The 26351-nt window shown below is 29.3% G+C and overlaps 5 protein-coding genes and 2 non-coding genes across 7 annotated transcripts in view; 4 read left to right on the forward strand and 3 right to left on the reverse strand.

Annotated features, from left to right (window-relative positions):
• The window catches only part of LOAG_17869 (hypothetical protein), a gene marked incomplete at its 3' end in the record, with an annotated part of 7705 nt that extends 5281 nt beyond the window's left edge, over positions 1-2424 (forward strand). Inside the window, exons 11-17 of the mRNA XM_020450531.1 lie at positions 8-121; positions 286-379; positions 490-604; positions 874-937; positions 1129-1236; positions 1445-1560; positions 1987-2424. Of these exons, the coding sequence (XP_020305776.1) occupies positions 8-121; positions 286-379; positions 490-604; positions 874-937; positions 1129-1236; positions 1445-1560; positions 1987-2424 (1049 nt within the window). The remainder of the gene's footprint in view (positions 1-7; positions 122-285; positions 380-489; positions 605-873; positions 938-1128; positions 1237-1444; positions 1561-1986) is intronic.
• A 1161-nt stretch (positions 2425-3585) lies between these two features.
• Positions 3586-10418, forward strand: LOAG_03897 (hypothetical protein; the record flags this gene model as incomplete). The annotated part of the gene is made up of 16 exons (XM_020446444.1): positions 3586-3687; positions 4013-4308; positions 4734-4878; positions 5103-5233; positions 5355-5429; positions 5665-5835; positions 6022-6205; positions 6349-6582; positions 7111-7246; positions 7435-7514; positions 8498-8590; positions 8935-8991; positions 9171-9252; positions 9459-9565; positions 9860-9925; positions 10335-10418. The coding sequence occupies 16 exons, from the start codon at positions 3586-3588 to the stop codon at positions 10416-10418; spliced, it is 2043 nt and encodes a 680-aa protein (XP_020303216.1).
• Positions 10419-14639: 4221 nt separating this feature from the next.
• On the reverse strand, positions 14640-18768 carry LOAG_03898 (hypothetical protein; the record flags this gene model as incomplete). The annotated part of the gene is made up of 5 exons (XM_003139435.1): positions 14640-14924; positions 16527-16613; positions 17041-17190; positions 17636-17809; positions 18478-18768. The coding sequence occupies 5 exons, from the start codon at positions 18766-18768 to the stop codon at positions 14640-14642; spliced, it is 987 nt and encodes a 328-aa protein (XP_003139483.1).
• A 3343-nt stretch (positions 18769-22111) lies between these two features.
• Positions 22112-22183, reverse strand: LOAG_20054. Its single transcript has one exon. It is a non-coding gene; the product is annotated as a tRNA-Asp (tRNA).
• A 261-nt stretch (positions 22184-22444) lies between these two features.
• LOAG_20055 lies at positions 22445-22516 on the reverse strand. Its single transcript has one exon. It is a non-coding gene; the product is annotated as a tRNA-Asp (tRNA).
• Positions 22517-22936: 420 nt separating this feature from the next.
• On the forward strand, positions 22937-23086 carry LOAG_03899 (hypothetical protein; the record flags this gene model as incomplete). The annotated part of the gene is made up of 1 exon (XM_003139436.1): positions 22937-23086. One exon carries the CDS (start codon positions 22937-22939, stop codon positions 23084-23086), a length of 150 nt encoding a protein of 49 aa, XP_003139484.1.
• Positions 23087-23560: 474 nt separating this feature from the next.
• LOAG_03900 (hypothetical protein) lies at positions 23561-23722 on the forward strand (the record flags this gene model as incomplete). The annotated part of the gene is made up of 1 exon (XM_003139437.1): positions 23561-23722. One exon carries the CDS (start codon positions 23561-23563, stop codon positions 23720-23722), a length of 162 nt encoding a protein of 53 aa, XP_003139485.1.
• Between the last annotated feature and the right edge of the window lie 2629 nt (positions 23723-26351).

The following is a 26351-nucleotide window of genomic DNA, read 5'->3' on the forward strand; positions in this document are numbered from 1 at the left end:
GAAGTAGAAGAAAGGGAACTAAAAAGAGCTGCTGAAAGAGAACGGAAAAGGAGGGAGGAGGAGGAACGTGAAGCACGTGAAAAAGAACTACGTGAAAAACGACGCAAAGAACGTGAGGATCGTGAAAAGCTAAAGAGGATGAAGGAAAAAGACGATAAACTGACCAACAATTGCGCGTTGAAAAAGCAACGAGAACGATCTAGGGATAGAAAACCAAAAAAGAGCTGAAAAGCATTTTACAGTTCGACTCTAAAAGTGGTGAAGCGAATGAAGCAAGCATTTTAGATAAACTGTTTGGAGATGGTGATAGTTTGAGACCTGTTTCAAAGATTTCAGATAGAGACGAGTCAAAAAGAAAGTGTGAAGAAAGTCGTGCGAGGTAGCTTTTGTCCTCTTCTGTTTCAACTTTTAACTATGCTGACAATTTTGGGTTAGAATTCGGCAAATATTCAACAATTCTTTAAAATTTTTATTTGAACTATGGTTTAGGCCATCATCCACTCAGAGGACTACTGGGAAAATAAAGCTCACAAAGGAGGATTGTCGTACAAAGAAGGAAAAGTCAGAGCGTAACACTGATATTAAGGCAACAAAAAACATAAAGGTAATTTTTCACTATGTTACTACGGACTGTGTTGTCTTATTGCTTAAGTTATTCTATTGATTGGATGAATAGTGTTGCTTTGAATCGGGAGGTTCTACATATGAATAATGGTTCTTCGAAGTAATTCTCCGCTAACTTTTGATTAAATGCAGCAAGCGATTAAATAAAATGAAAGTACTCAAACGCGAGCTTACGAAATACTAAATTGTTGAAATTTTATCCTGTTAGTTCTTTTCTAATTCATCACAATTTTATTCCTTTCCTTCTAGGAAACTGGATCAAGTCGACCGGATGCCCTGGACGATCTTTTTAATTGCCTTGCTGTAAAACCAGGTAATTTACTCGTTTTCAACTATTTTGCTTAAAATTTTATCCAACATGCTGCTAGCATGTTCTGATCATGGATTTATCTTTCGTGCTGTAAATATTTACGTTAAATCCTGGCTTATCCACTTCGCAAAATTTCTAACTTTTTCCATGTATTCTTCCGGAAACGATATTTGAACGAGAAACCGCATTTTTAGGTACGTCTCGAAAGGACGAAATAGATGTAATGGAATACAAAAAGGTAGTTTCAGGGGTCAACAAAGGAAGGGGAAATTTGCTAGTTGGAGGTGGACATTCAGCCAGAGGTCAGACTACGTGTTTATGGTTTTTTCTAGTTGCATTACTTTCATGCGTGAGCTTTCTGTTTTTTGTCCAAATTATTGGAATATGGGCTCTCCTCTGATAAATTGGATGATGTTTTAGCGATGATCACCAGAAACATATTACATTAAATGACTCGCTAGTCTAAACAATCCTAGCTAGTATGAGCAAAAATCAAATCCTTTCTTCTAGTTGGTATGGTACTGGAAAAGGCAACTCGTATACGGACAAAGTATGAACATGAGGAAAAACTGAAACAGGAATATCGCAAAGTTGAGGGTATGCGGCGTGCAACTGCGTCATCTTTGGTAAGTTATTTTATTTATGCTATACTATATATAAAGTAAGCAACCGGAATGTATATTTCTTGTTCGTCTTATGCAGAGAACACTTATATTTACAGTATATACAACTTCATGCTAAATATTATCTGCGTGCAACGATTATCGCTACATTCGTCATTATATTTCCTTTTAAAGAAGTTAAACCATCATTAAAAAGAAAATTCCGACGATATAACAAATTTTCAGAATCTGAATAAAACTGCTATTATATTACCTCCGATACAAATAGAATTCTTCCATAAACTTTTATGAAACATTGCTTGGTATTTAAGCAATGAATGCTATCACGTAAAAAGCGAGGTTTCTGAGTTTTTTATTTGTTGAATCTTCGCATAATATCTTTCGTTCCATCTGGATCTGGTTTCACAGCTTTTTTTTTTTTCCTTTCAGGAGCACACTACTCGTAAAAGGATTTTGGATTTGCCGATTCCGAAAACACCAGATCTCTTGTCGCAGCTATTAAAACCTGACATTTCAGCGCAGAATGATTCGTTACGGCGGAGTGTTTCAGTAAAAAATATCAGTAACTGTTCGGAAGCAAATACATTGACAGTTGTTTCAAATTCTATTTCGAAAATTCCAATGTCTTCAAAATCCACAACAGTTGCTTGCTCCTCTTTTTCCGGCTCCAATGAATCGAAATCGATACATCACAATGAGTCATCCGGCATCGATTCCCCAAGTAGCCAAGTTAAAAAGCCTCGTCTGGATATGGCAGCTATCGATGCCGTGTTACAAAGTTTACATGGTTTGGATAAAGCTTCTTCCTCTTCTTCTCCATCACTTTCTACAGCTTCTGCTTCTGGATCAGAATCGACATTGATATAAAATACAAAGACTTCAGTTCCTGAATTTATTTATTTTGCTTTCTTTTCACCTTTCTCTCTAGATTTAGTTGATATTTTTTGCTTGCTTTTAAAAAAAAGTTTGAATTTTAAATTGGCCAAATTAGTTTTCTCCTTTGCTCACCTTTTATCTTTGAAAAGTGTTAAGAAATACTTTGAAACAAATGAACATGGTAACATTAACTTGATATCATGGTTAATCTGCTAGCATGAGCGTAAAATGGCAGCATAGTTCACATCCGCTATTTCTTTTATTGATTTTCAGGATTAAATTCATTCGCTTTGAATGATTTCATATGACTCATTGTGTTATAATTTATTATATTTAGTTTTTCATCGAAGTCATATCTTTCCGTCTTGTATTTGATATTTGCCCATTTAGCTTGTATTGTATTGCCTGGTTTCGAATCTTTTACATTTGCTAGATTACAGCATTTAAAGCTGTAGAAGATAGTTAATTTTGTTGTTTTTTTTTTTTTTTTTCTAGGATTGTAAATTATTGCATTTTCAGTATTGCCTTTGTCAATTGCCAAAAAAAATTTTATTTGTAAGATTTTCTGGCATGGATGTTGTTTTCCTAATGCATGTAATACAGATTATTATCCATATTTCGATTATTTAATGTTTATTTTTTTCCTGGTTCATTTTGGATTAATAATTTTGCTTCAAATATTTCCTTGTAGATTACTTGTTTTAACAATGCTTTCCATTTCTTCAAAGAATTGTGATATTCTCTCAGAAAATGGGTATCTTTCCTTGTTCCATTTCTCATTTATTGTTATTTAATTCATTTGGACAACTTACTGATAAATGTTCAAATATATTTGATTGGAATAAAAGTGCTGTGGGAATCCCTTCCTGTTTTTGTTTTGTTTTGTTGGCGAAAACTTTTCGAGAATATTCAACTGTTTTTGCAAATGTACTCTTCTGAATATTAGACTAAGAAACGGGTATTTGGTGAGCTTATATGGTGTAGTTCAAAGGGAAATTTCGGAAGGTAAGACGTGAAGTTTGATATTAGGAGTAAACAAGAAATGATTATGGCATTATGCTTGTCATGTTATCATTATCATAAAAAAATTGCTGAGGTTATCCTGATATTATGAAGTTAGTGAGATTAGCATCCTGTGCATGGCTTTCGTAAATGCTTCCCGTTATGCTGGTAACAATTGTTTCAATAATTTCTACTGGAAATAATCGTCGATCACTTGTGGAATCATTCGCTGTACAATATGGTCTTTTCAAAGTATGTTTATTATGATCATTCAAGGGGATTCGTCATTTATAAGATGTCGTAAAGCGGCGTAAGGTTTTGGTATAGATAGCACTAAATGAAATACGTATTTTTCATCAAAAATTCAAGCAAGTGAGGAGGGAAAAGATATTGATGGTCAAAAATTGACTGGTAGAATTGATCTTTACTAGAGACTGTATCGGTCAAAGTCATTTCTTTATTCCTATTGATAGTGTTCTCATCTACAGCATTCAACAGTTTCATTAACGGAATACGCTCTATACTGGATGTATAGATGAATTTCTGGTTAATGTATTTTAAGTTAATGGTCTTGCAGGATTTCTTTCGAGTTTTCTTTTTTAGAAATTTTGTAAAGATTTCTGCTTTATTGCGTTCCGGACGTTACCTTTGTACGAAGATACCGAGGGAAGCAACACAGATGGATGATGAATTTAATATTATTTCAAAATCGTACGGTATACAAAGTATAGCATCCGAAGTACATCGTGTTTTGCTTATTCATCCACGGTTACGGCGTGGACGTTTCTTCGATTTAAATCCAACGAAAGCTAAGCTACAACTGGAAGAAGCTGTTGCATTAGTCAATACTTTGCCTAATTTTAAAGTCATAGAGTAAGTTTTCGTTCCGGTATTTTTTTTCTACAGTAGTACACTTAAACGGTCTTTCTTAGGAACATTTAGACATATTCAACAAGTTTCAGTATGTAATATTCGTTTTTTTTTTGTTTTCATTTTTTATTTCTTGATTCATTTATTGGATAAGATATTCTGCAAATTGTCCAAGCATTGAATGTAGCAAATTTTTTTAGTTACACGATCTCAAGGACTGATATGATTTAATTTTCATTTAATAGGACCATTACAATGGTCCAAATGTGTGACCTCCAATCAGGACTTTCGACTCATATGGATCGCTGAGTTTTGATAGTATTTCTAAAAAATATTAACACTTCCACATCACAATAAGGGTTTACGTTGGTATTTTGATTGAGAAAATTGGATGATTTGATTTGTATTTTGGATTTATATCGTTGCAGGACAACTGCTGTAAGCACTGATCGCTCTACTGAGAAAAAGCGTCTTTGGGGTAGCGGACGTATTGAGCGGATAATTGCTCTGAAAGGAAAAATCGCTGCCACAGCACTGATGATTGACGTTGATATTTTATCACCAAAGCAACAGGTTTTTTTTTTTTTTGAGACCTTATTGTCTCCATCGCTGAGCAAAACATCGCTTATCCTTCTTAACAATGTGGAGTTTAGTGAAGTGCAATCATTTTACTTGTAGTTAAACCCTAAATCAAGTGGTTCAAGCTTTTGATTTTTTGAATTTGAAATAAAAAATTAAGATTTAATATTTTGAGAAATTGAAATGAAATTTAATAAGGTATTTACGACTATATTTAGGCTGAATTGGCGTCAATTTTCCGTATTCCGGTATATGATCGTTACAATATAGTATTGCTCATTTTCAAAATGTTTGCTAAAACAAAGGAGGCTAAGTTGCAAATTCAACTTGCCGAAATTCCTTATATAAGGTTATTTTCTATATGAAGTTTTATCTTTCGTTGAAATTTTTGAGATGTCGATCATGATGTTCTTGATTATGTCAAATCTTACTTCTAAGAAATTTTAAAACACATTTTTCTTCTTCTATAGGCAGCGGTTATTATCCATGTATGAATTACGTGTAAATCCGTCTACTTTCCATCTTGACACATCCGAGAAATCGAGGTTTGCTTTGTGGATTTATTCTCTTGAATTAAAAAAATGCGTTAACTTTTTTTTTGAATCCAGAATATTCCCTAATAATTAGAATGATTATTTTTCCTTGAAAATTTTCGTGATCATCATGACTCATTAGTTATCGTTGTGACTAAGTAAGCAGTCCTTGTATTGCTCAAACAGAAAATGTGGACCAGATTTTGTCAACATTTGGGAAGAATAATTCTCTCCAGAAAGTTTTTAGAGCCGAAAGACTGGAAGTTTTACGTTATCGTGAGCAGCATTTGCGAAAATGCTTAAAAGCTGCTGTGGAAGAGAAGATTAATTTACGAATTGGTGAAGCTCAAAAAAATATACAGACAGTGATTGCTGTAGTCGGATATACGAATGCTGGTAAAAGTTCTTTGATTAAAAGGTTACTTGCAATTTGCTTTCATTTTTGATGGAAAATGAAGCTGTGAAATTGATAATGAGTAGGAGAATATTTCCGGAACATCTTAATGTTTTTAGACGTTGGTTGGAAGTGCAGCAGTTTTTTGCGTTACTGTTTTACTGTTCATATGCAGTATTTCTGATTTTATTCCATTTTCGCCTATTACAGATTAACAGGACGAAATTTATATGTTGAGGATCGTTTGTTCGCTACATTGGATACATCACTTCATGTTTTCCGGTTACCATCCGGTTTACCTATACTTTTTGCTGATACAATTGGGTTCATATCGAATCTGCCTACCCAATTACTGGCATCTTTTCAAGCTACATTAAATCACGTTGCGAATGCAGTTAGTTATCTTTAAATGAATCCATTCCAACCTGTCCAAAATAGACTTTTTTTCCCATAAAACAATTTACACTGAGTAAATGATGATTGGTATGATTTTTTTCAACACCAAAATTGGTTTGACATGTTGAGAAATAATTGCAGAATTTATTATTACATGTAGAAGATATTTCGAATCCAGATTATCTCACACAACGTGATGTCGTAATGAAAACACTATCAGCACTGAAAATTAAGAATGAATTACTGGATTCAGTGATTCGAGTTGGAAATAAAATTGATAAATTGAGTCGTTTACCGGCCGATGAACCTAACACATATTTTGTCTCTTGTGCTGATGGTCGTGGGCTTGTCGAATTGATGGCTGCTGTTGATAAGGTATTTCCTTTCTAGTGGCTAGCTTTTACTTCATTTTTCTTTACCAAATAATCTCAAATCCTTATTTGGCCTCTGCCCACGATTTTTTCGGATAAATAGGACCTCAGACTTGGATGATAAGCTAGACGAACTTAACAATTACAATACCAATGCGACAAATTCAATGGCGATATTAATAATAACCAACAAACCCATCTCATATATGTTTGCAAAAATGATTTTGATGCTCGGAACCCTCCGCTTTTTCGACTTTTAAGATTACAATAATTAACGTCTTTAAGAAGCGCACATTGGTGCAGTACTCTTTGCTAGCGCAAATGTAAAACGATAGACACTTGTCACGTTCCTTTGTTTTCACTTGCAATATCAGCGAAAGCCCTGTGCTTTCTCAGTTTTCTCTTAGATACCTGCAGTCTTCTTTTACTTAGTTTCGGGTTTATTTTAATCTGTTCATTTTTGCTAAAAATTTTTAACAAAACTGTAGTATTTTTCCTTCCAGATTCAGATTTATAATCTAAAACGTTGCAGAGAGTACTGACAATAAGTGGTGTAACAATTCGCCGATTGAAATTACGTCCACATTCAGAAGCATTTTCATACTTGTGCAAATATTCCTTTCTTGCTGGTCAGCCGATACCATCGGAAGACAATAATTATTTGTTATGTAATGTTATTATGAATGATAATGAATTTAGCAAATTCAGAGCCAATTTTTCGTTTTCAAAAAGTTGATATTATTAATTTGCAAAAAGATTTAAAATTATTCAGTTACATAAAAGTCAGGATCTCATTGCAAGACAAATTACTGCAGTTTTTCAACGCGTTTAGTTATAGGTAGGAAATTTCCTTCAGGTTGCTTAAAAATTGCAGAAACCGAAGAGAACGGGAGGAAAGGACTATTTACTTTCAGTGATTCCTCTATCTCATTGAAGGTACCCAAAGTGTGGTCGTATTACTCGATGATTAGCAGAATATCTTGTTGAATATTCTTCTGTTGAGTTGGCTTAAACCATGTTATATTAAGGCTTCTTTTGATTACATAGAAGGATGTTCAGCATTTTTCAAGTTGCACTTAGTTCCATCCTGGAATTACCACCCTACAAATTCTAAATCTTATTCGAAATTCGAAATTTAATGGGTGATTAGTTCTACTTGTTCCCTGTTTCTTGAGAAAATGTGACTGTCTATCAGTCTTCATGATATATGCTTTCTACTTCCAGTTTTCTGATTAAGGATGAAGATTAAATTATCGTAGGGGATTACTTGTCATTATCATGAAGCGGTATGCTCAAATGAACTTTATATCTAAGACTGGAAAATTTCTAAAGAAATATTAAATTTTACATTGCTCAGTTTTGTAAATTTAATAAAATATTTCTCACATTTTCTTTGCTTTTGGTACTGCTAGTAATGATTCTAATTCTATATTGTCAGAAAAAAAAAAAGTGTAAATTGAGCAAAATCACTTTCCACGAAAGATCGTCATTGGCTGATAAAACTACTCTTCTTATTTCCCCATTTAGTCATATCTTTTAAAAAAGATACAATTTGTTGTTGAATGTGTAGGCTTGATTGAATTATTGTAGTTGGTTGGTTTGCAATAGTTATCTCTTTGTCTTCAATTTATATTTCTTTTTCCTACTTCAAATATATTTTTTTCGGGAGGATCATCTTGTGAACTGGAAAACTCATTGATACTATGGTAAGTTACTCCTTTCCTTCAAATGAGACATTTCTGAGTTTATATATGATTTATTTGAATCGTCGGAAAGATATAGAGAGTTTCCAAAGTATTTTGGATAGGTGAAATTTTTTATTTTCATCTAAGCTTTAAACTTTTAAGGCCATTTAAGTTTTTTATTTCCTTGATAATTTTTGATAATAAATTTGTTTGGAAAGTTCAACATTTTTGCAGCCCATTATTGCGCTACAGTTGAAAGCCAATTTGGTGAATGTAACTTTATTGGAACCAATGGGTGACTGGACCAAATTTCGATGGCATTTAAAGGTTTTATGGAATTCTAAAAGAAAAAGTTTGGACTAACTTGTAGGCTGTAGTTTGATGCTGTAGTTTGATTTTTCTGTTTGTATTTTAAAATTTTATCTTAAAAAATATAAAAAAGTGATGCGTTGTCGTAAATAGTCCACAAGTCATCATTCAGGGTTTTGGGAAAATTTGTTCTATCATGACGAATTTGAAAAAATTCGTAATTCCGATTTTTCTCCAATCCATACTACTTCATTACGTGGCTTCCCCAAACCTGAAATTTTAACCGGGTCAAATTCTGGAAATCTTTATCATCATATTTTATCAATTTCAGAATGTATCAACAGTAATTATGCATATTACAGTTGAAATGTACGAACTGTGGTGAAGAACCAGAACATTGGCAGTATGTTGTCGCGCAAGTAAGTTGTTTGTTGTTATAAGGTATGATTGTAATGATGCAATGCGCATTAATCAAGCCAAAGTTTTGGAGAAAACCATGTAAAAGGCGGAACTTGATAGGGAATCAAGAAAACAGTGTCAAGCATTATGAATTAGTATATATATATATTTTTGTTATTCAAACTGGGAAGTTTTCCAGGAAAAAGTTAATATACCTGGAAGCAAAGGAACTGCAAATATATTGGAAAAATGTAAATTATGTAACAGGATGAATTCACTCGGTAATTTCTGGTGATAATTTGGCAGAATTTACCAAAAATCTATTTAAAAGTGCACTTCATGTCTGCTTTTAAAATTCACGTTTTAATTTCTCAGAATATTTTTTAATATTAATATATGCGAATCATATAACACGGTTGAAGTGATCTAAAATTTAAGTTCGTTTTTCTTTATATATGAATTATTATATGCTGTACTATTTCTATAGAAATTGTGAAAGGTTCGCTTCGACCCTATAAAAGTGATTATGCTGAATACAAGGAACTGGTTAAATTTGACTGTCGTGGCTTGGAACCGACCGACTTCGATCCACGAGTTTGTTTTATTTCTTCTCTTAATTCGAATTTTGTACCTAAGTAAGGGAAACAAGTGCAATAATTTTAAGTGTTGGGGAGCTGAATAGTGAAAGAAATGGTAAGGATCATTATTAGAGCAAATGTATCGTTTAGTCCAGTAGATTTCTTAAATCGTTTTTTTTTTTTCGAAACCCTACTGCTTGCTGATCTTTGAAGTTTACTAATCTGAATTTTACTGATCTTTTAGAAGCTTACTGTTTGCTATACAGTATTTATTTATTTGATATTTTTCCGATATAAATCGTAATTTCAGTCGCCATGGCAAGCTATTGGAGACGAATCAACAACTATTTTTGAAAATATTGATCTTACTGAAAAGGTTTCCACTTATTCTTTTAATTTACATAACCAATCTGTGAGACGCACTTTGTTAAAATAAACTTTAATTTGTCTTTGTAATGTTCTAATAATTTGGCTTGTTTATGTATTGTTCTGAGGAGAAAAAAAAATAATAATAAAGGAATGACTCATTCTCCCATTTTATCTATTTATTTAATACATTATTTGATGCGCAAATGAATAATCAGTGGTAAGATTGTAGAAATAAAAAATAAAAAGATTAAACAGTATAATTTGAATGTAGGCATGTGTGAACGACTAAGTGGTGTATTCGTGGTTATCATTTAAAGGAATCCCCTTAGACCACTTGTGCTGCTGTAATTGTTTCAATTGTCAATGGCATTTGAACTAATGAAGTAATAATCTAATTGTTATACTTTTGAATCAAGGAATGGGCCGATTACGATGAAAGAACAGGAGAACCAGTGGAAATTAATGATATTCATTATCGATTTGTACTTTGCCGAAAATAATGAGGTGTGTTTTTTCTTCTGTCTTTTGTCATTCCATCATCTTATATCTGTTCTTTTTTCTGTTTTATAATCTGCAATAATAATGCGATACTAATAATCAACTTGAAAACGTGCAACATGAAAATCAACTTAAATAATCAACTTGAAAATTTACATGTTAACCACATTTGTACCAATAATTTCTTTTTACTCCAATTTTTAATTGCCACACGGCATTCATTAACTCATCATTACTATAGATTGGATGAAGAAGCTGTGAAGAACTTTCATCGGAAAGTGTTTTATGATATTTAATATGCCTGAATGTGTTTTTTGAATTGCCTCTTTTTTCTTTTCGTTTCAAAAAATTATTGTATTTTAAATGTATTTTGAACATTTCTTAAATGTTGCGTTGCATTCTTTTGTTTCTTTTTTGGTTTCTGATTTTAAATGATTCTCAATTTCCAGTAATGGTTCAAACCTTTTTACCTCTTGTAAAAAATTTGTCTATTTCAAATATCTTAAAAATTTTTGGCTCACATGAATTTCTCGATAACCATTTTATCAATTGATTTCATTTAATTCTTTTTTGGTTGTTAGTTTATTGATTCATTACTTTGGTTAGGAATACCAATTTTTCTGTCATGATGTTTTTAAAAAAAATAAAACATAATTCATTTGAAAAAATCTGGTTTTCCAAAAATGAAAAAAAAATGCGCTTCATATTGCTAAATTGGAAGGAATTTTATTTGAGAAATTGGCATACAATTTATTATGTATTCGTTGGATCTTCTTTTGACAGCAACTTTTCAAAGATTTTCATAAAATATATTGGAGGGAGAGAGAGAGAGGGAGAGAGAGAGGAAGAGAGGGAGAGAAACAAGCTGTTAATTTATTAAAATTTTCATATTTATTGCTGTTAAGCGTCGATTTCTCAAGGCATTGACAAACTTCAAAGTACTGAAAGGCGCTATAATCTCATTGATTATTATCCGAAAATGTTAAATGCGAAAAAGAATTTTGCTTGTCATTTTCAGTAAAAATTTATAGGAAGAAAAAAAAAAGTGCTTCCAAATTCTGTCGAATTTTTTTTTTTACCTTTACATTTTTATTTCCCAGAACTATTTGAGTTTCATTAATTCCATTAAATTTATTCAATTTTTTCTCTTTTTTTAGGAAATAAAACTGAACATATTTTTGATATGTACCATATTTCTATGAAATGATTTTGAAGTAATTTATTTCTATTTATAGACAAATTGAAATTAAATCATTTTAAATCGAGTTTTCCTTTTAATCTATCGAAATTTTCGAGAGGTAAATCATTTCAACCTTACTGCTCATTTTTCTTTTTTCTTCTGATAAACATTAAAATGAAATATATTAAATGTCAATGATATATATATATATATATATATATGAATGAAAGAGAAGAGGAGAAGATTGAAAATGATGGATGACTTTAACTCTTTTCACTATCGTTTTATTTTGCTTCATTTAGAATATTTAATTATTAATAAGAATATATGTTACAGGAGATGGCAAATGTTTGGAGGTAACAGTATCCTCGAATATCCTCAAACATCAAATATCCTTCTACTCTCTTCACTCTTTTACCATCTGTTCAACAACATTACATTGACTGTCATTTTTATTCAATAATTTCATTCGTTAATTTTCATTATATAAATAAAGTTAAAGGATTTGTTAACCATTATCTCTACAAAAAATCTTATATAAATTTAGGATTTATTTTAAAATTTACTAAAGATAGAATTTAAAAGAAAGAGAGAGAGAGAGTAAAAGAAAATAAAAGCTAAAATAAAGAAAAGATAGATATCAAGTTGAATAACACCATTCATTTATTGATCCTTCTACAGTATGATCAATACGCAGATTTAAGTTTTATCCCAGAAAACTTACCTTCTCCCTCATCTCTCACCTATCCTTCTTCATTTATCCATCATCATCATACTGTTGTGTTGTTGATTCGAGAAAATATTTGATGATGAATTCTGTAATTACGTCTAATTTGAGTACCATCTAAATATAGGAGATCAAGTGAAGATGTCAAGGCTAGTTAGATGTGTTTGACATTATTCATTCATTCATTCATTCATTCATTCATTCATTTTATTCTCCCATCATTATCGTTTTATTCCTCGGATAACGGTATAAGAGTTTAAGGGAAATGGATGGAAGTTGGATTATTTAAATAAGCTATTCATCCAGTTAATTAGCCATTTTTGTAATTTTTAATATATTTGAAAGACCAAATGGTTTAGTATATCTGAGAGATGGCAGATAAGTTTAATATATCTGAGAAATAGCAGTTTGTTTAACATCATTTTATTTCTTGGATAATAATACGAAAATTTGAATGAGATGCAAGGAAGTTGAATTCATACATCTGAGAGGTATCAATTAACTTAATAATATCTGAGAGATATTGATTAGCATATTAATGGTGAAAGAATTTTCATATATTAGTGCAAAATATTAAAGTAAAAGAGTTTTTAAGCAGTAATTCTAAATAACTATTTGGTTAATTAATTCTAATTGTACAATGATTACAACTGTCTAATGATGTAGCATTACGTCTGTGGAAATTTTTGCAGTTATTATTCCCTCCATACATTGTCTTGTTATCATATATCAATTAACTGATAATTGTAACTTATGCAAATATCGACAATATATGCAACTTTTCTTTCCTTTTTTTTTTAATTCACTGCAAATATTTAAAATTCAGTTATCTAACTGTTTCGTTTGACAATATTTTTGCAATTGAATTTCAATTTCGAAATTCGTTACTCATCCCATAAATAAAATGATAATTACTGATTAAAAAAAGAAAAAAAAAGGAGGAAAAGAGATATAAAGGTATGATTTATTTGATTTATTCAATGAAAGCAATACATTTACTGTAATATATTATAACGTGAATAATTTCACAATGAAATTTGATTTGATAGTAACCGAAACCAATAATATCAATCATTTTGTTGTTTTCAATGAAATTAATAACTATTAATTTGAAATCTGAATGGTTGTTATTGAACTTATTGAAATTTGAAAAATTTAAAAGATTAAAAAAAACGAGCGAAAAATGAAATTTCATTAAAATCCCAACAAGTTTTAGTTCTAATTTGCAGTATTCAACAATATTTGCTATTTTTTCCGCAACATTTTGCATATAAATTTTACTAATTGCAAGTGAATTTTTTTTTTCTCAACTAACTGCGGTAAATTAAGGTTATCCAAATTATTGTATATAGAAATGATGATTATGGTTTTGGTCACTAGAGGTCAAGCAAATTACATCAAACAAGAATATAACAAGAAGAGAGCAGGTGTTATTATCATTATAAACTATAAACTATTACTCCTATTACTACTATTACCAATGTTACAATTCTTTCCTCTTTCTTTTTTTTTGATTAACAATAAAATAATTGGGTATAGTCATATGGAATAATTATGATATATGATTTAATATCATTTATATATAATAGTAATAAGGAGTATTATAGTTTGTCATTGTTTGATAAATGATTAATGATAAGAATAACTGTACATCAAATTGACTAGAGAATACTCAGCGTTCACTAGCTTACATGTATTTATTGCTAAAAATGTATTGATGCAAATATGATAGTGCAAAAATTTTATGCAAAGAAAAAGTTTTCAAAAAAAAAAAAAATTAAGATTAAAAAATTGAAAAAAAACAAATAAATGCAAAAAAAAAAACAAAAAATGTTGCATACATTTCATATTTGATAAAAATTTAATTTTAGGAATATAAATTTAGCTATTCTAAAATTAATACAAATCATATTGCCCTGAATGTTTAAGAATTGCTGAAAAGATGAGATAATGCAGAAAAAAAGAATGCTCCATGGTTTAGTTATTCGAAAAAATAATACTAATTTATTATGAAGGGAAAGAATTGAAATGAAATGAAATGAAATTGAAGATCTAATTGTAAATGGGAGATCAAAAATGATACAAATAAGCATATATTAGATTGTAGTATAAATTAAAATAGTCAAAAAAAAAGAAATGAATTTAAACAAATGAGGTAGAAGAATGGAACAAAATTTGAAATTACAAAATAAAAGGTTGAATTTTCGTATAAATAACATTTTAGTCATATCACTGGATTATTTGCATAATTTCGCATTACAATTACCCGAACATTCCGCCTGGTTTAATACTATCCCTTAATTATAGACAATTTTTTTAATTTTCTATTTTAGATTTTAAATTTGAAGGGATAGTATGGTGCAATAAGTTTAAGAGATGATTTTGAGTATGACTAGAATTATCGGAAAGAATGGCTGAGCAGTGTGCGGAATGTAATCTGAAGGCTTTTTTGGTATCAAATTTTGCGGAACAGATCGTACATATAAAATTACTCAAGGAAGCAGAACCGGAAGATGATGATGCCGCAGCAGCTACCTGATCATTCCCGCGTGGTTTATGCCAACGACGATGTGATGCTAAATTTGCCGGACAGCTAAATACCTGAAATAAAAAAAAAACAATTTTTGGAAATGATTACTGTACCACTAAGGGAGAAGACGAGAGAATAGTAAAGGAGAAACTTTTATTAGCAATAAAAGTACAATTACTTATCTCGTGCTGTTTAGGCATGAGGAAAAATTATGGTATTAATTGATTTAGATCAAATTTTTTCGGGACTATTTCAAATTCAAATCACTTCAAGCCCTATAAACTTAATTTTTCCTCAAAATTGTATCATTTTTCTTTTCTCATTCAAATCTGCTTTTTCTTTCTTACCAATAGCGCATTTTGTGAGGTAAAATTCAGAATATTCCGCCCGAAAAATTATTAATTCATTAAATTTATGCAAAAAATTATTAATTAAATTTATACAAAAAAATTTGCATGAGATTTTAATTTGATAGTAATTTTGGTTAGAATCCCAAACAATTATAGTTGGATTTAAAAAAAAAAGACACAAATTATTAACTAAGTAGCAAAATGGTTTGAAATTCGAAAAATTGTGATAAATTTTGGATGAAAAAAAGATAATCTGGTAAAGAAATTTGCATAAAGTAGAAGAGATAAAGCTGAATCAATTATGCAAACTTCATGTTAATCGGCATCCTTAATAATTTTGTTTACAAATATCAAATTATAGTACCATTGCTAAACATGTACATATGTACCTTTAAAGTTACCCGATTAAAGTATACCTATAATTGTGCTCTCATCAAAGGTTTATTAGGCAACGGGTGGTAATGGTAGAAGTAGTAATGGTACTTTAACAAGAGGAAGGCGCAAAAATAAAAATAAAAAAAAACAAAAACGTGTAAAATCAGTGGGTGGTAAGGTCAAGAAGAACCATTGACCATTTTGACATATCCTTCCTTCTTCTTTTTTTTTTTCTTCATTCTTTCAAAACTCCCTCATTAAAATATCATGTTTTTACATGCATCAAGGAGACATTTATCACCATTTCAGTTACAATTGCTTACTCAAATGGCCCTCTGAGCCATCTCGATAGAGACAGAACAAGCTCTTAAACCATCCAATTCCCGCATGCACCTGCCACTTAATTATGGATTCTGGATGCGATAAAGAAGGAAGCAAAGAATCGGTCGCAAAGAATCGGATACTACTAGACCATTGTTAGTCATACTACTTTGGAATAGGACATATTTGGCTGTATTCTTGGTTAATTGCGCCTATTGAAAAAAAAAAAATTTTATTTGACTTTGAAAAGAAGGATTTTCATGTTACCGTTTTATTGCATACATTGCAATTTCAAGTATTTCTTTCTTTTTTTTTTGTTTTATAAAATAACAGAAATGAAATTAATACTACTTGAAATAAAAGAAAAAAAAAGCATGAAACTCTTTCGCATATTTTTAAGACGAAAAAAGTTTAGCAATTCCGGATAATTAAACTGGAATAATTTAATGGTTAATATCATAAATTACTTTCAAATATGCTAATATATATGCTTAATCTTATTCAGTATGACACTATCAATTTTTGATTATCAATATTATCAATTTTTAGCATTATCAATTTTTGTTTACCACTAGGACATTATCAATTTTTGATAATGTATGTAAAATTTAATGAAGAAATGCTAACCTTGTCACATTCCGGACAACGATATTCTTCATGAATAATACGTGGACAACGATGTTGTGCTAGCCGAAATACATCATCATATCGAACCTAATAAATTTGGATTATTTATATTTACTATTATTAATATTTTAATAAAAGTTAAGAAATCAAATTGTTGTTAAACTTTTATTTTCCGTTATAATATAATATTTAAGAATAAATGTTTGAGTAATTTTTATAATTTACTTTAAAAAATTATTTTTTTGTAAAAATTTTTGTTAAAAAAGCAATTTACAAAAATTACTCAAACATTTGTGCTAACTTTAAAATATAAAAATTATTATAAAAGAGAAAGAAAAAAAAATTTGAAATGCATTTACTTAATAATCTTTCGATAAACAAATATAAGAATAATGATTAATAAATTAATGTGTAAGTCTCATTAAGTTTTATCTTAGTTTCACTAAATTCATTAAAGTTTCATTAAATAATTTCATTAAATAAATTAAATTCAAAATTGTTATTAAATATATACTTTGCACAAGGCACATATGCAATCACCAATGACATTTGTAATTTGTTCAATGTTACGTCGACTTTCCTCTGAAACATTTACAAAAACAGCGGTCTCATCCAAATCTGCTGCAGCTTGTAATTCATCAGGTGGCGGTAAAGATGATGCCTCCTGTAATTTACATCTCATTTTTATTTTTTAAATTCTATTTTGAAAAATTGACCAGATTTTTGAAGTTTTGAAGTTCTACTTTTCTCATATATTTTCCAAAGAAAAAAGCATTAAACAATAATAATAAATTATTTCAAATTTATCTAATTCACAGTTCCTCTATTTTACTTTTTAGCATGCTAATCCTTCATTCCACTTTTTCATCGATTTTGTTTTTACATAAATTTTTAATTTTCTAATTTGAAAATTTACTTTTAACTTTTTTTAGCTCTTTGCATAAATTTTGTCATGCATATGTATCATTTCATCAGATGTAACTTAAGTAAATTCATTGAATTATTTGATTTTTTTTTTCATCTAAATAATTTGTTATCGCATTTACTATTGTAATATTTATAATTGGTATTAATTTTTTTTTTTTAAAAAAAAAGAAGAAAAGACACACCTTTATAAACATTCCTGAAACAGGTGAACTTGTTTCGGAATCAATTGCTAATCGTCGTGTTACCTTAGATCGTTTCGATGATAAATCATCAGAACAACGTGATGCAAGACGTTTCCGTTCACGTATTGGATGTATCGTACAACTATCAGTTGGTGTTTCAACTGGTGATGTTACCTATTATTTCATTGACTTTTATTTTAATTACATTTTATATTTTTCCAAAAGTTCGATAATTTGTAAATAAATTTCACAATTTCTGAAATGATTGCTATAAAATTACAACACATTCTTCCTGTCCTTTGAAAAAGAAAGCATTGTTTATGAAATTTGAAAAAATTTGTTAATTATTAACAATCAAAAATCTAATGAATTATTAATAGTTGATAAGAAAAGAAATATATGAATGATAGATTTATTTACATATATTAATTACATTGAGATATCATTACTTTGACTCCTTTTCAAATTAATATTTGTGCAAAAATGTGGGCGAAAATTTATGGAAGAAAGGAAAGGAAGCTTTTATTTTTTAAATTTGATTTATTTATTTGTTTAACTTATTTAAATTTTTTAGAGTGAAAAGTTCCTAATTTTGCATATTTTATTCGGAGCTTAACCAACAAAATATTTTGAGAAATATCTTGAAGAAATCGTTAATCTCAAATTCAATAATTAATAAAAGTTATAAATTTTGATAATATTGAATATAACCATAAAATTTTGCATAATTTATTAGAAGCTATTGATGATAAGTTCCAAATTCTACTAATGATCAGCTTAATTAATGGTGCCACTTTTTTTCCTCCCTTTTGATCGGATCATTCATTATCACTTTGTCATACCTTGTTTAAGCTATTATTCATAGCTATTCCCATTGCAGCCATTTGATTTAAAAATGTATTTAATAGGCTTGGTTGGCAAAACATTTGCAATTGCATTAGTTGCAACGTTGTCGCATAATCGATCATTGGACTTGTAAGACCAGTGGTGATAAATTGAAGATCCTGTAATCCCGTTGGTACCTTTGGCACCATTATTGTTGATCCATTCCGCTCATTTGTGGTATCTGAATGTCCTTCTGGCGATGGCCTAAGGCCCAAAATATGTCGTACCAAGAAATCACTCATAGACATTTTGTCAGAATTTCGTAATTTCCACACATCAAATTGTTAGCAAATTATTTAAATATGCATATTTCCGTCTCTGATTTTGATAGTTTAGAGTCATTACGGCAATATCGACCAATATAATCCCATTTCCTGCAAGAACTTCTATTTATGGTAAATGAAATTTCAAGCTTTAATAAAGTTTCAACAAACAAAGCGCTAAAACTTGCTGAAACACAGTAATTAATTAATTCTGCTGGATTGTATACGGTATAGCTAAACAGATACAAAATAGATGAAACTTGAAAAAGTAATAGAAGTGCATAAAGAACCTGCCATTTATCTTCCAATTAAAAATTAAACGGTAATTAGGAATGCCTAAGGTTGAAAATTAAAATTAAGATTTAAAAAAAATCGATTTTTAAGGGAGTTAAATTTTTAATAAAAAAAATATCGATATGCCAATAAACAGCATATTAACGATTATCTGAAAATATTGCAACAAAACTTGCAAATAATCTCAACAAAAAAATTTTATGCAAAAAAATTGCTAATCAATTAATAATGCCTATATTTAATCATTAAGGATATTATCAAACAAAAGATTATGCAAAAATTTTTCACTTAATAAAAATGAAAAATTAATTTATTTAAATGATAAAATGCTTGCAAAAATATTATTAACCAAAAAGAAAAATAAAAGAAAAAGATAAAAATACCGCAAAAATTATTGCAACTTTTGTTTCTTTTTCATTTGAAACATTTTGAGATATTTGAATTAAAATTTTTTCAAATTATCCAAAAGATTATATTTTATCATAAATATTTGTTAACCATAAAGTGATAAGTGTTAAATGCAAATATATCACTAACATTACCTACACCGTATTCCTCCAACCCTTTTTTCGCTCAGTAATTTTCAACTGACAGTTTGTTGTTGGAAGAGTCAAAAGATATTTTATTTGCTCCACCCAATCGAATCTACCCACCAACAAGATTAACCCATCTTGTTTTCCCTGTTACCATCCCATATGTCTCATCCAATCATTTGCATGAAGGCGGTTCAAATGTTTCATCCAAAATTTCATAGTAAATTAATTAACGAAAATATGAACGAAATTTTCTATCTCCAACTCCTTTCATGCATAATAATTATGCTAATGCTTTTTTGCCTGAATTTAAATTTAAATTTAAATTTAAATTTAAGGCAAAAAAAAGGAAAAAGAAGATCAAAGGATTTTAAAAATCCGTTCAAAATTTTCCAGATACCATCTGGATGAATTTATTTAAAAACCTTCTGCTTGACTATTTAAGCAATTGAAAAAAAAAGGCCAAGAAATGGATTGAGCATTATTCGGTCACATACGCGTATGCAAAATTAATTACTGGAAAAGATTTGGTTTAAATATTTGAATTTTCTGAGTCCATTTAAATTTGAATTTAAATTTTGTTCAAATTTAATTAAACTTTATCATTGGTTCTTTGTTTTGCGGGAATAGGTTGCAAAAAGAAAGTTTTCAATAGAAAATTTGTCAAAAATGTGAAATAAAAAATGGAAAAAAGTCCAAAAATCTTAAAGATGTAATTTGTAAATTAGTAGCTTATAATTTAGTCACAAAGTAGCATTAAATTGATTAACGTTTCATCACCAACTGTTAGTCTTTTTTATATGCTAATCAAATTTTAAATAATAAATTACTTGCTAAATTAAATTGAGGAAAATTTATAAATTTATTTATAACTTAAACTTTTAAACTTTGTTCAAAATTTGGATTAAAAACAAAAATGAATTGATAAAATGATTAAGTTAACTTTTTTTCGTTAAATTCATGAAAAACTTACCAAATTTTTTATCATCGACAAATTTAAATCCAGCAAAACAATAAAATAAAGGACCAATTTAAGAAATGCTTATGAATTATTAGCTATTAACTTTCACAGTTATTCGTGTCGTCAAAATTGTGCCATGCATTTTTTTTTTTTTTTTTTTTTTTTTTTTTTGCTGAACATATAAATATCTTAGATAAATTCATCCTTATCATTTTTTTTCTCAAATAATAAGTGAAAGTAAAGATGAAAGGAAATTCTGAATGAATCATAGATTAAATGAATAATATTGAAATATCAAAGATCAGAATTTGATTAACTTCTCATTTGATTTGACCTTTAGGATTAGAAAGGTTAACCAATGCTACTACATTTGATGTTGTTTGAAAAGAATTAGACCATATTGCGCGAAAGCGGAAAATATCATTGTGTTAAAATCTGTTTCCTTTTTCAATACTACTTCTCTTCCATATGTTCCTTTACTGAATTAAAGTCCAATGGTATTTTTGTTGTATGAAATGAATGGATGAGGACAACTGAAGATTTATGAGCAATCTGTTCTGGAGCAGTTAATGTAATCCATACCATATGATATTGCTTCCTATTCTTTTATGTATTGTTAATCCATAAATAACTCCACTACACTTCATTTTATGTTTTTTATCCCGAGAAATTTGTCAAGGAAAAAAAAAAAACTAAGATTTAAGTAATGAGGAAAAACAAAATGATGCTGATGAAATGTTATTGATGTTTAGCAATATTCATAGCAAAAAAAGAATTACGATTAGCATATCAACATTATTATCACTATTATCATCATCAAAAATATATCGTTATTATTATTACCATTAACATTAGCAACAAACATTATCAAGAGTAATAACAGCAATAGCATATTATCATCATCATCATGATCATCAATATCATCAACAGCATCATCATTATTGTCGTCATCATCATCATCATCGCCATCATATTATTATTATTATGATTACCATTATACCATCATCATCATCACAACAGCAGTTTTTAATATGTCGCGATAAATTAAGGTTAAATTTTTGGTAAAAAGAAAGTTTCCCTGTAGTAATTCATATGAACATTTTTTTTTGTAAAAAACGAATGAATAGTTATTGAAATGATACGGTAATAATTAGTATAAATTACCATTTTTTCCTTCCCACTCTTAATTAATGACCTTTCATTATAAGGAGTGTATGTGTGTGTGTGTGTGTGTATATATGCGTGTGTGTATGTGTGTGTGTGTGTGTGTGTGTGTGTATGTGTGTGTATGTGTGAATGATCCTTCAATATATTACGCAATCAATCCTCTTCTCATTTTCATATCCTTCATCTTATCCTTTTCTTCATCACCAAACAGCTGCAAAATTTCTCTTACTAATCATCAAACAATTGATGAAATAATCAACATTCTTCGTCTTTTTCCCGCCTTCGTTTCTAAAAATTGAAAATTAAAAACTTTTGCTTTCATAATGAAAAGCGAAGGAATAAGAAGAGCCTATTTCTTGGCAAAAGCGACACACTCCCCGGCCGGGAATCGAACCCGGGTCTCGCACGTGACAGGCGCGGATACTCACCACTATACTACCGAGGATCACATAATACCACCAATTGATAGTGAGAGTGAAATTTCCATTAAGCTATAAATTTTAGGTATTTAAATTCATATATTAAATTAATATATGAGTTAATATGTCATAAAATTTTTTGTTAGCGGCACATTAACGAAAATTGAAAATTTTGATAAAAATACGTTCTGCCAACTTTTATTCTTCTAATGATAATTGAAAATAACTGAATCATTATTATCATATAGATAATAAACATAAGGAAAACGTTTGAACAAAACATGTCGCTCCCCGGCCGGGAATCGAACCCGGGTCTCGCACGTGACAGGCGCGGATACTCACCACTATACTACCGAGGACTACATTTACGGTGTTTAATGGAATACTGAAATTTCAGACATTAGAATATGTGAAGAAATTAAATTAATCTATCAGAAATACTTTGATAGAAATCGGGAAATTTGATCGGTATAGTACGGTCTATAGATCTGATCCTATCTCATCCTTAATAACAGTCATTATTGATTTAATCTCAATTATTATCATTGTTATTATAGTTAAATGATAACGATAATCATTAAGGTTGATAGTGTATAGATTATAATGATTAGATTGATTTTATATATGACGAAGAAATGTTGAGCATATTATTTAATGATTAATTGTTTTTATTTGGTTGTAACAGTTAGGTTTTAAGAAAAAAAAAAATTTTGATACTGCAAGATATCATTCCAAAATGTCGTCTGTACATTTTGTGGTGATTTGGATTGGAACGGCAGATGGCCACTCGTAATGGTAGTATTGATAATAGGAGGAGTGAGACACTGAGGCAGGTGGACCAATGGAAGGGGAAAAAAGGTCACTCGAGGTCGACAACCGTTTCTCAATATCCTTTCTCAACTGACAATGAACCATTGCAATTAGCATGAATGCATTACGTTTGTCTGTGATTACTTAAGGCTTATTTATGCTAAGCATAGTATTTCATCATCCTTTTGACCTCTCTTTTATCTTTATCATTTAGTGGTCATTGTGAAGTTTACATTACAAGTAAGTAATTAACTACTTCTAATCTGCTTAATTATCCAATAAATAAAATTGAAATAATTAAAATCATTGCAAACAGTAGAATGTATCCATTTCATACAAATATCAAAATGGTGGAATGTTTATATGTCACCGAGTTCAGCCTTTTCTTCTTATTAATTAATTAATTATAATTCGGATAGAGCTATATGGTAAGTGGAATTATAATCAAAAAGAAAAATACCAAAATTAGTCCAACAAATTTGCATTAATTGGAAAATTAGCCGGACAATCTATGGTCATCACATCATTTTTCGTTTTGCAAATGAAATGAGAGTAGAAAGAACAGATGTTGTTGCCCCTAGCAATGCCTTATAATGCCATCCAGCTCCAAATCGCATAATTGTCAAGCCATGCTAGCCATTGCTTCATTGGCACAATCGACAACAACCGTTCCACCGCAACATTTCGGTCATCATGACCATTTGGCGACAACAAAAATGACCATGAAGCTTTTTGCTGATATTTCAATGATGTAACCACAAATAAACACATTTATTGTGGTTTATGTATCACTATAAAAAATAACGATTATATATTATGATTAATTTAATTCATTGAACTATACATGCCTATATAGCTGTCGTATATGTATCACTATAAAATTAGCAATTATACATCACAATTAATTAAATTGATATATGCATAAAATTATGCATAACTCTGAATAATTAGGTGTACATTGCTATAAAAATAACGACTATATATAATGATGATTAAATTAATTCATAAAAAAATGTTGTATAAATATTGTGTGACATTCCAATGACTTTTGATAAATAATTTTATTCAAAACCAATTTAAATTCATTCATGCAACAAGAAAATTGGTAAAAATTGAGAGGCATAAGGATATTTGATGGTTTTGATCAAAGTAATTTATATTGATTGCATGAGACCTAGCAGATGTGTCTCGAGAGGACAGAACAGGACATGACAGGGACAGGATGAGCGAACGGTCATTACCAGCTGCTTCTGATGAGTAAGATGAACCAATGCAAACTGTATTTATCGTGAATTACTAATGTCTTTGCAACTTATATAATTACAGAAGAAAAAAAAAAGAGATGACAATGGTATCATCTCATAATAAATAGCAATGTTCGAATTGTAATTTTGGAATAACTCTAATTGAAATATTAAAATTTAAAATTTAATTTTTTTTCTCTCTTTTTAAGATATATCTTTTTAAGTATGGCACCTCAATTAAATTTAAGCAACGAATCATGTAAAATTCAAAGTTTAATTTTCTGGAAATTAAACTTACTTGTTTACTTATTAATTTGGAAAAAAAACTGTTTTCATTATTTTATAAATATTTCAAGCCAATAACCCGATTTACTGAAATATTTATTTGCTTAGTTAAATGATAAGAAGGAGATGTTTGACTTCATTGATAGCATATCCGCTTTAGTTTTTAGTAATTTTTCAAAAAGAACCATAATTTACTTAAGTGATAAAAGTATAAGTGGGAAATCATAAAGGCAATATGAAGTGATGAATCTTCCCGTTTCATAAATAAGCCAACTGTCGCCAACATTTTAAGAAAATGTAATTTAACCGTTTTTATTGTCACTCAGTTAACCAAAATTGCTTCTTCCACTTTGTTGTCGCATATTAGCCATTTCAGAAAAAGGACAATGCCATTTTTCGATTTCAATCGTAAAAGATGCAAAAATATTTCTCAGATCATCGTCAAAATTTTAGCCCATTTTGTCAGATAACGCCAGGTGGCTATTCTTTACTTTATTTCCCTTTTTTTTTTTTCAAATACATATTTATGGTTTGAGAAGGTAACCATGGAAAAAGCAAGCTTGAAATACCTTTAAGCAATGAGGCATTCGGTATTGAATGTAAAGAAGAAAAAGGCGGCTTTTTTTTTTTTTTGCGCATACCATGAAACCAAATAAGCATAAATTAGTAAGCAGAGTGAGAAAAAAAAAGAAAACAAAAATATTTTATATTGTTTAAAAATTTCGTTGTTTTTATTTTTTTTTAATTAAATATGAAAAAAAAGAATTTAAAAATTCTAAAATAAATGAAACGAAATAACTCTTTAAATGTTACAAACATTTTAATTAGTAATAAAAAATGCGGTACTTTTTGATATTTCAAATTATCTTTTCACATTACTGAAAAAGAAATTTTACTATCAAAATATTTAATGTTTGCTAAAAATGTTAAATTAATATCAAAGTAAATAATCATTGATATTGCATTTTAACGGATGTAAAGTTATAAATATTTCTTATAGTTAACAATTAAACTAATCACTTATCACTTAATAAATATTATTTAGAATAATATGTAGTGAAGCTAGAATTTCTCTTTTTCTTTTTTTTTCTTCATTCAAAGTTTGCTAACTTTTCATTATTAATGACGAATTGTTATGTGATTCGTTACAAAGTTTGAACCTTTGAAATTGTTAGCTCAAATAAGATAACAAAAATGGATTTTAACAATATTAATTTGTTCTGTTTCAACACTTACATTATTAATTAATTAATTTATTAGCATTTAATTGTGTTATATTCAAATTAGAGAATAGCCTTTTATGACTAAATTGTTAACATTTTAAATTTTACAAAAAAAAAGAAAAAAAAATCAGTGTACGTCCATATTTAGTATGACCTTACATATTTAGTATGACCTTATTTCATCGTTATAATTGATATAATTAAATAACCTTGATGTCATCAAATATTTTCAACAATAAAAACATTAATTTGAAATAGTACAACTATACAATGCAATACCGCTTATCATCGATTGCATTTGTCATCATGATCATTTCACTGATAACATTTTCTAATCACAACTTGTAAGCAAATAAAATTTGCTTCATGCAATACCTTTGCAGTTATAACATTCAATTTCCGGTTTAATTGAAGCATTCTGAATCCGGTTGAAAACGAAACATCCTGAAAATGGTCGTTCGTGACGAAATTTTGTATCTGAAAAACGCTTAAGCAAGGAATGATAAAGGAATGATAGCAAATATTGATTTTAATTCGTTTGTTTGCAAGAATGCACATATGAAAGTTAAATATGACAAGAGAAAGAGAGAGAGAGAGAGAGGAGGAGAAGAAAGAGGAGAGAGAGAGGAGGG

This window comes from Loa loa (genome assembly GCF_000183805.2).
Source record: "Loa loa unplaced genomic scaffold supercont3.142, whole genome shotgun sequence".
Classification (NCBI taxonomy): Eukaryota; Metazoa; Nematoda; class Chromadorea; order Rhabditida; family Onchocercidae; genus Loa; species Loa loa.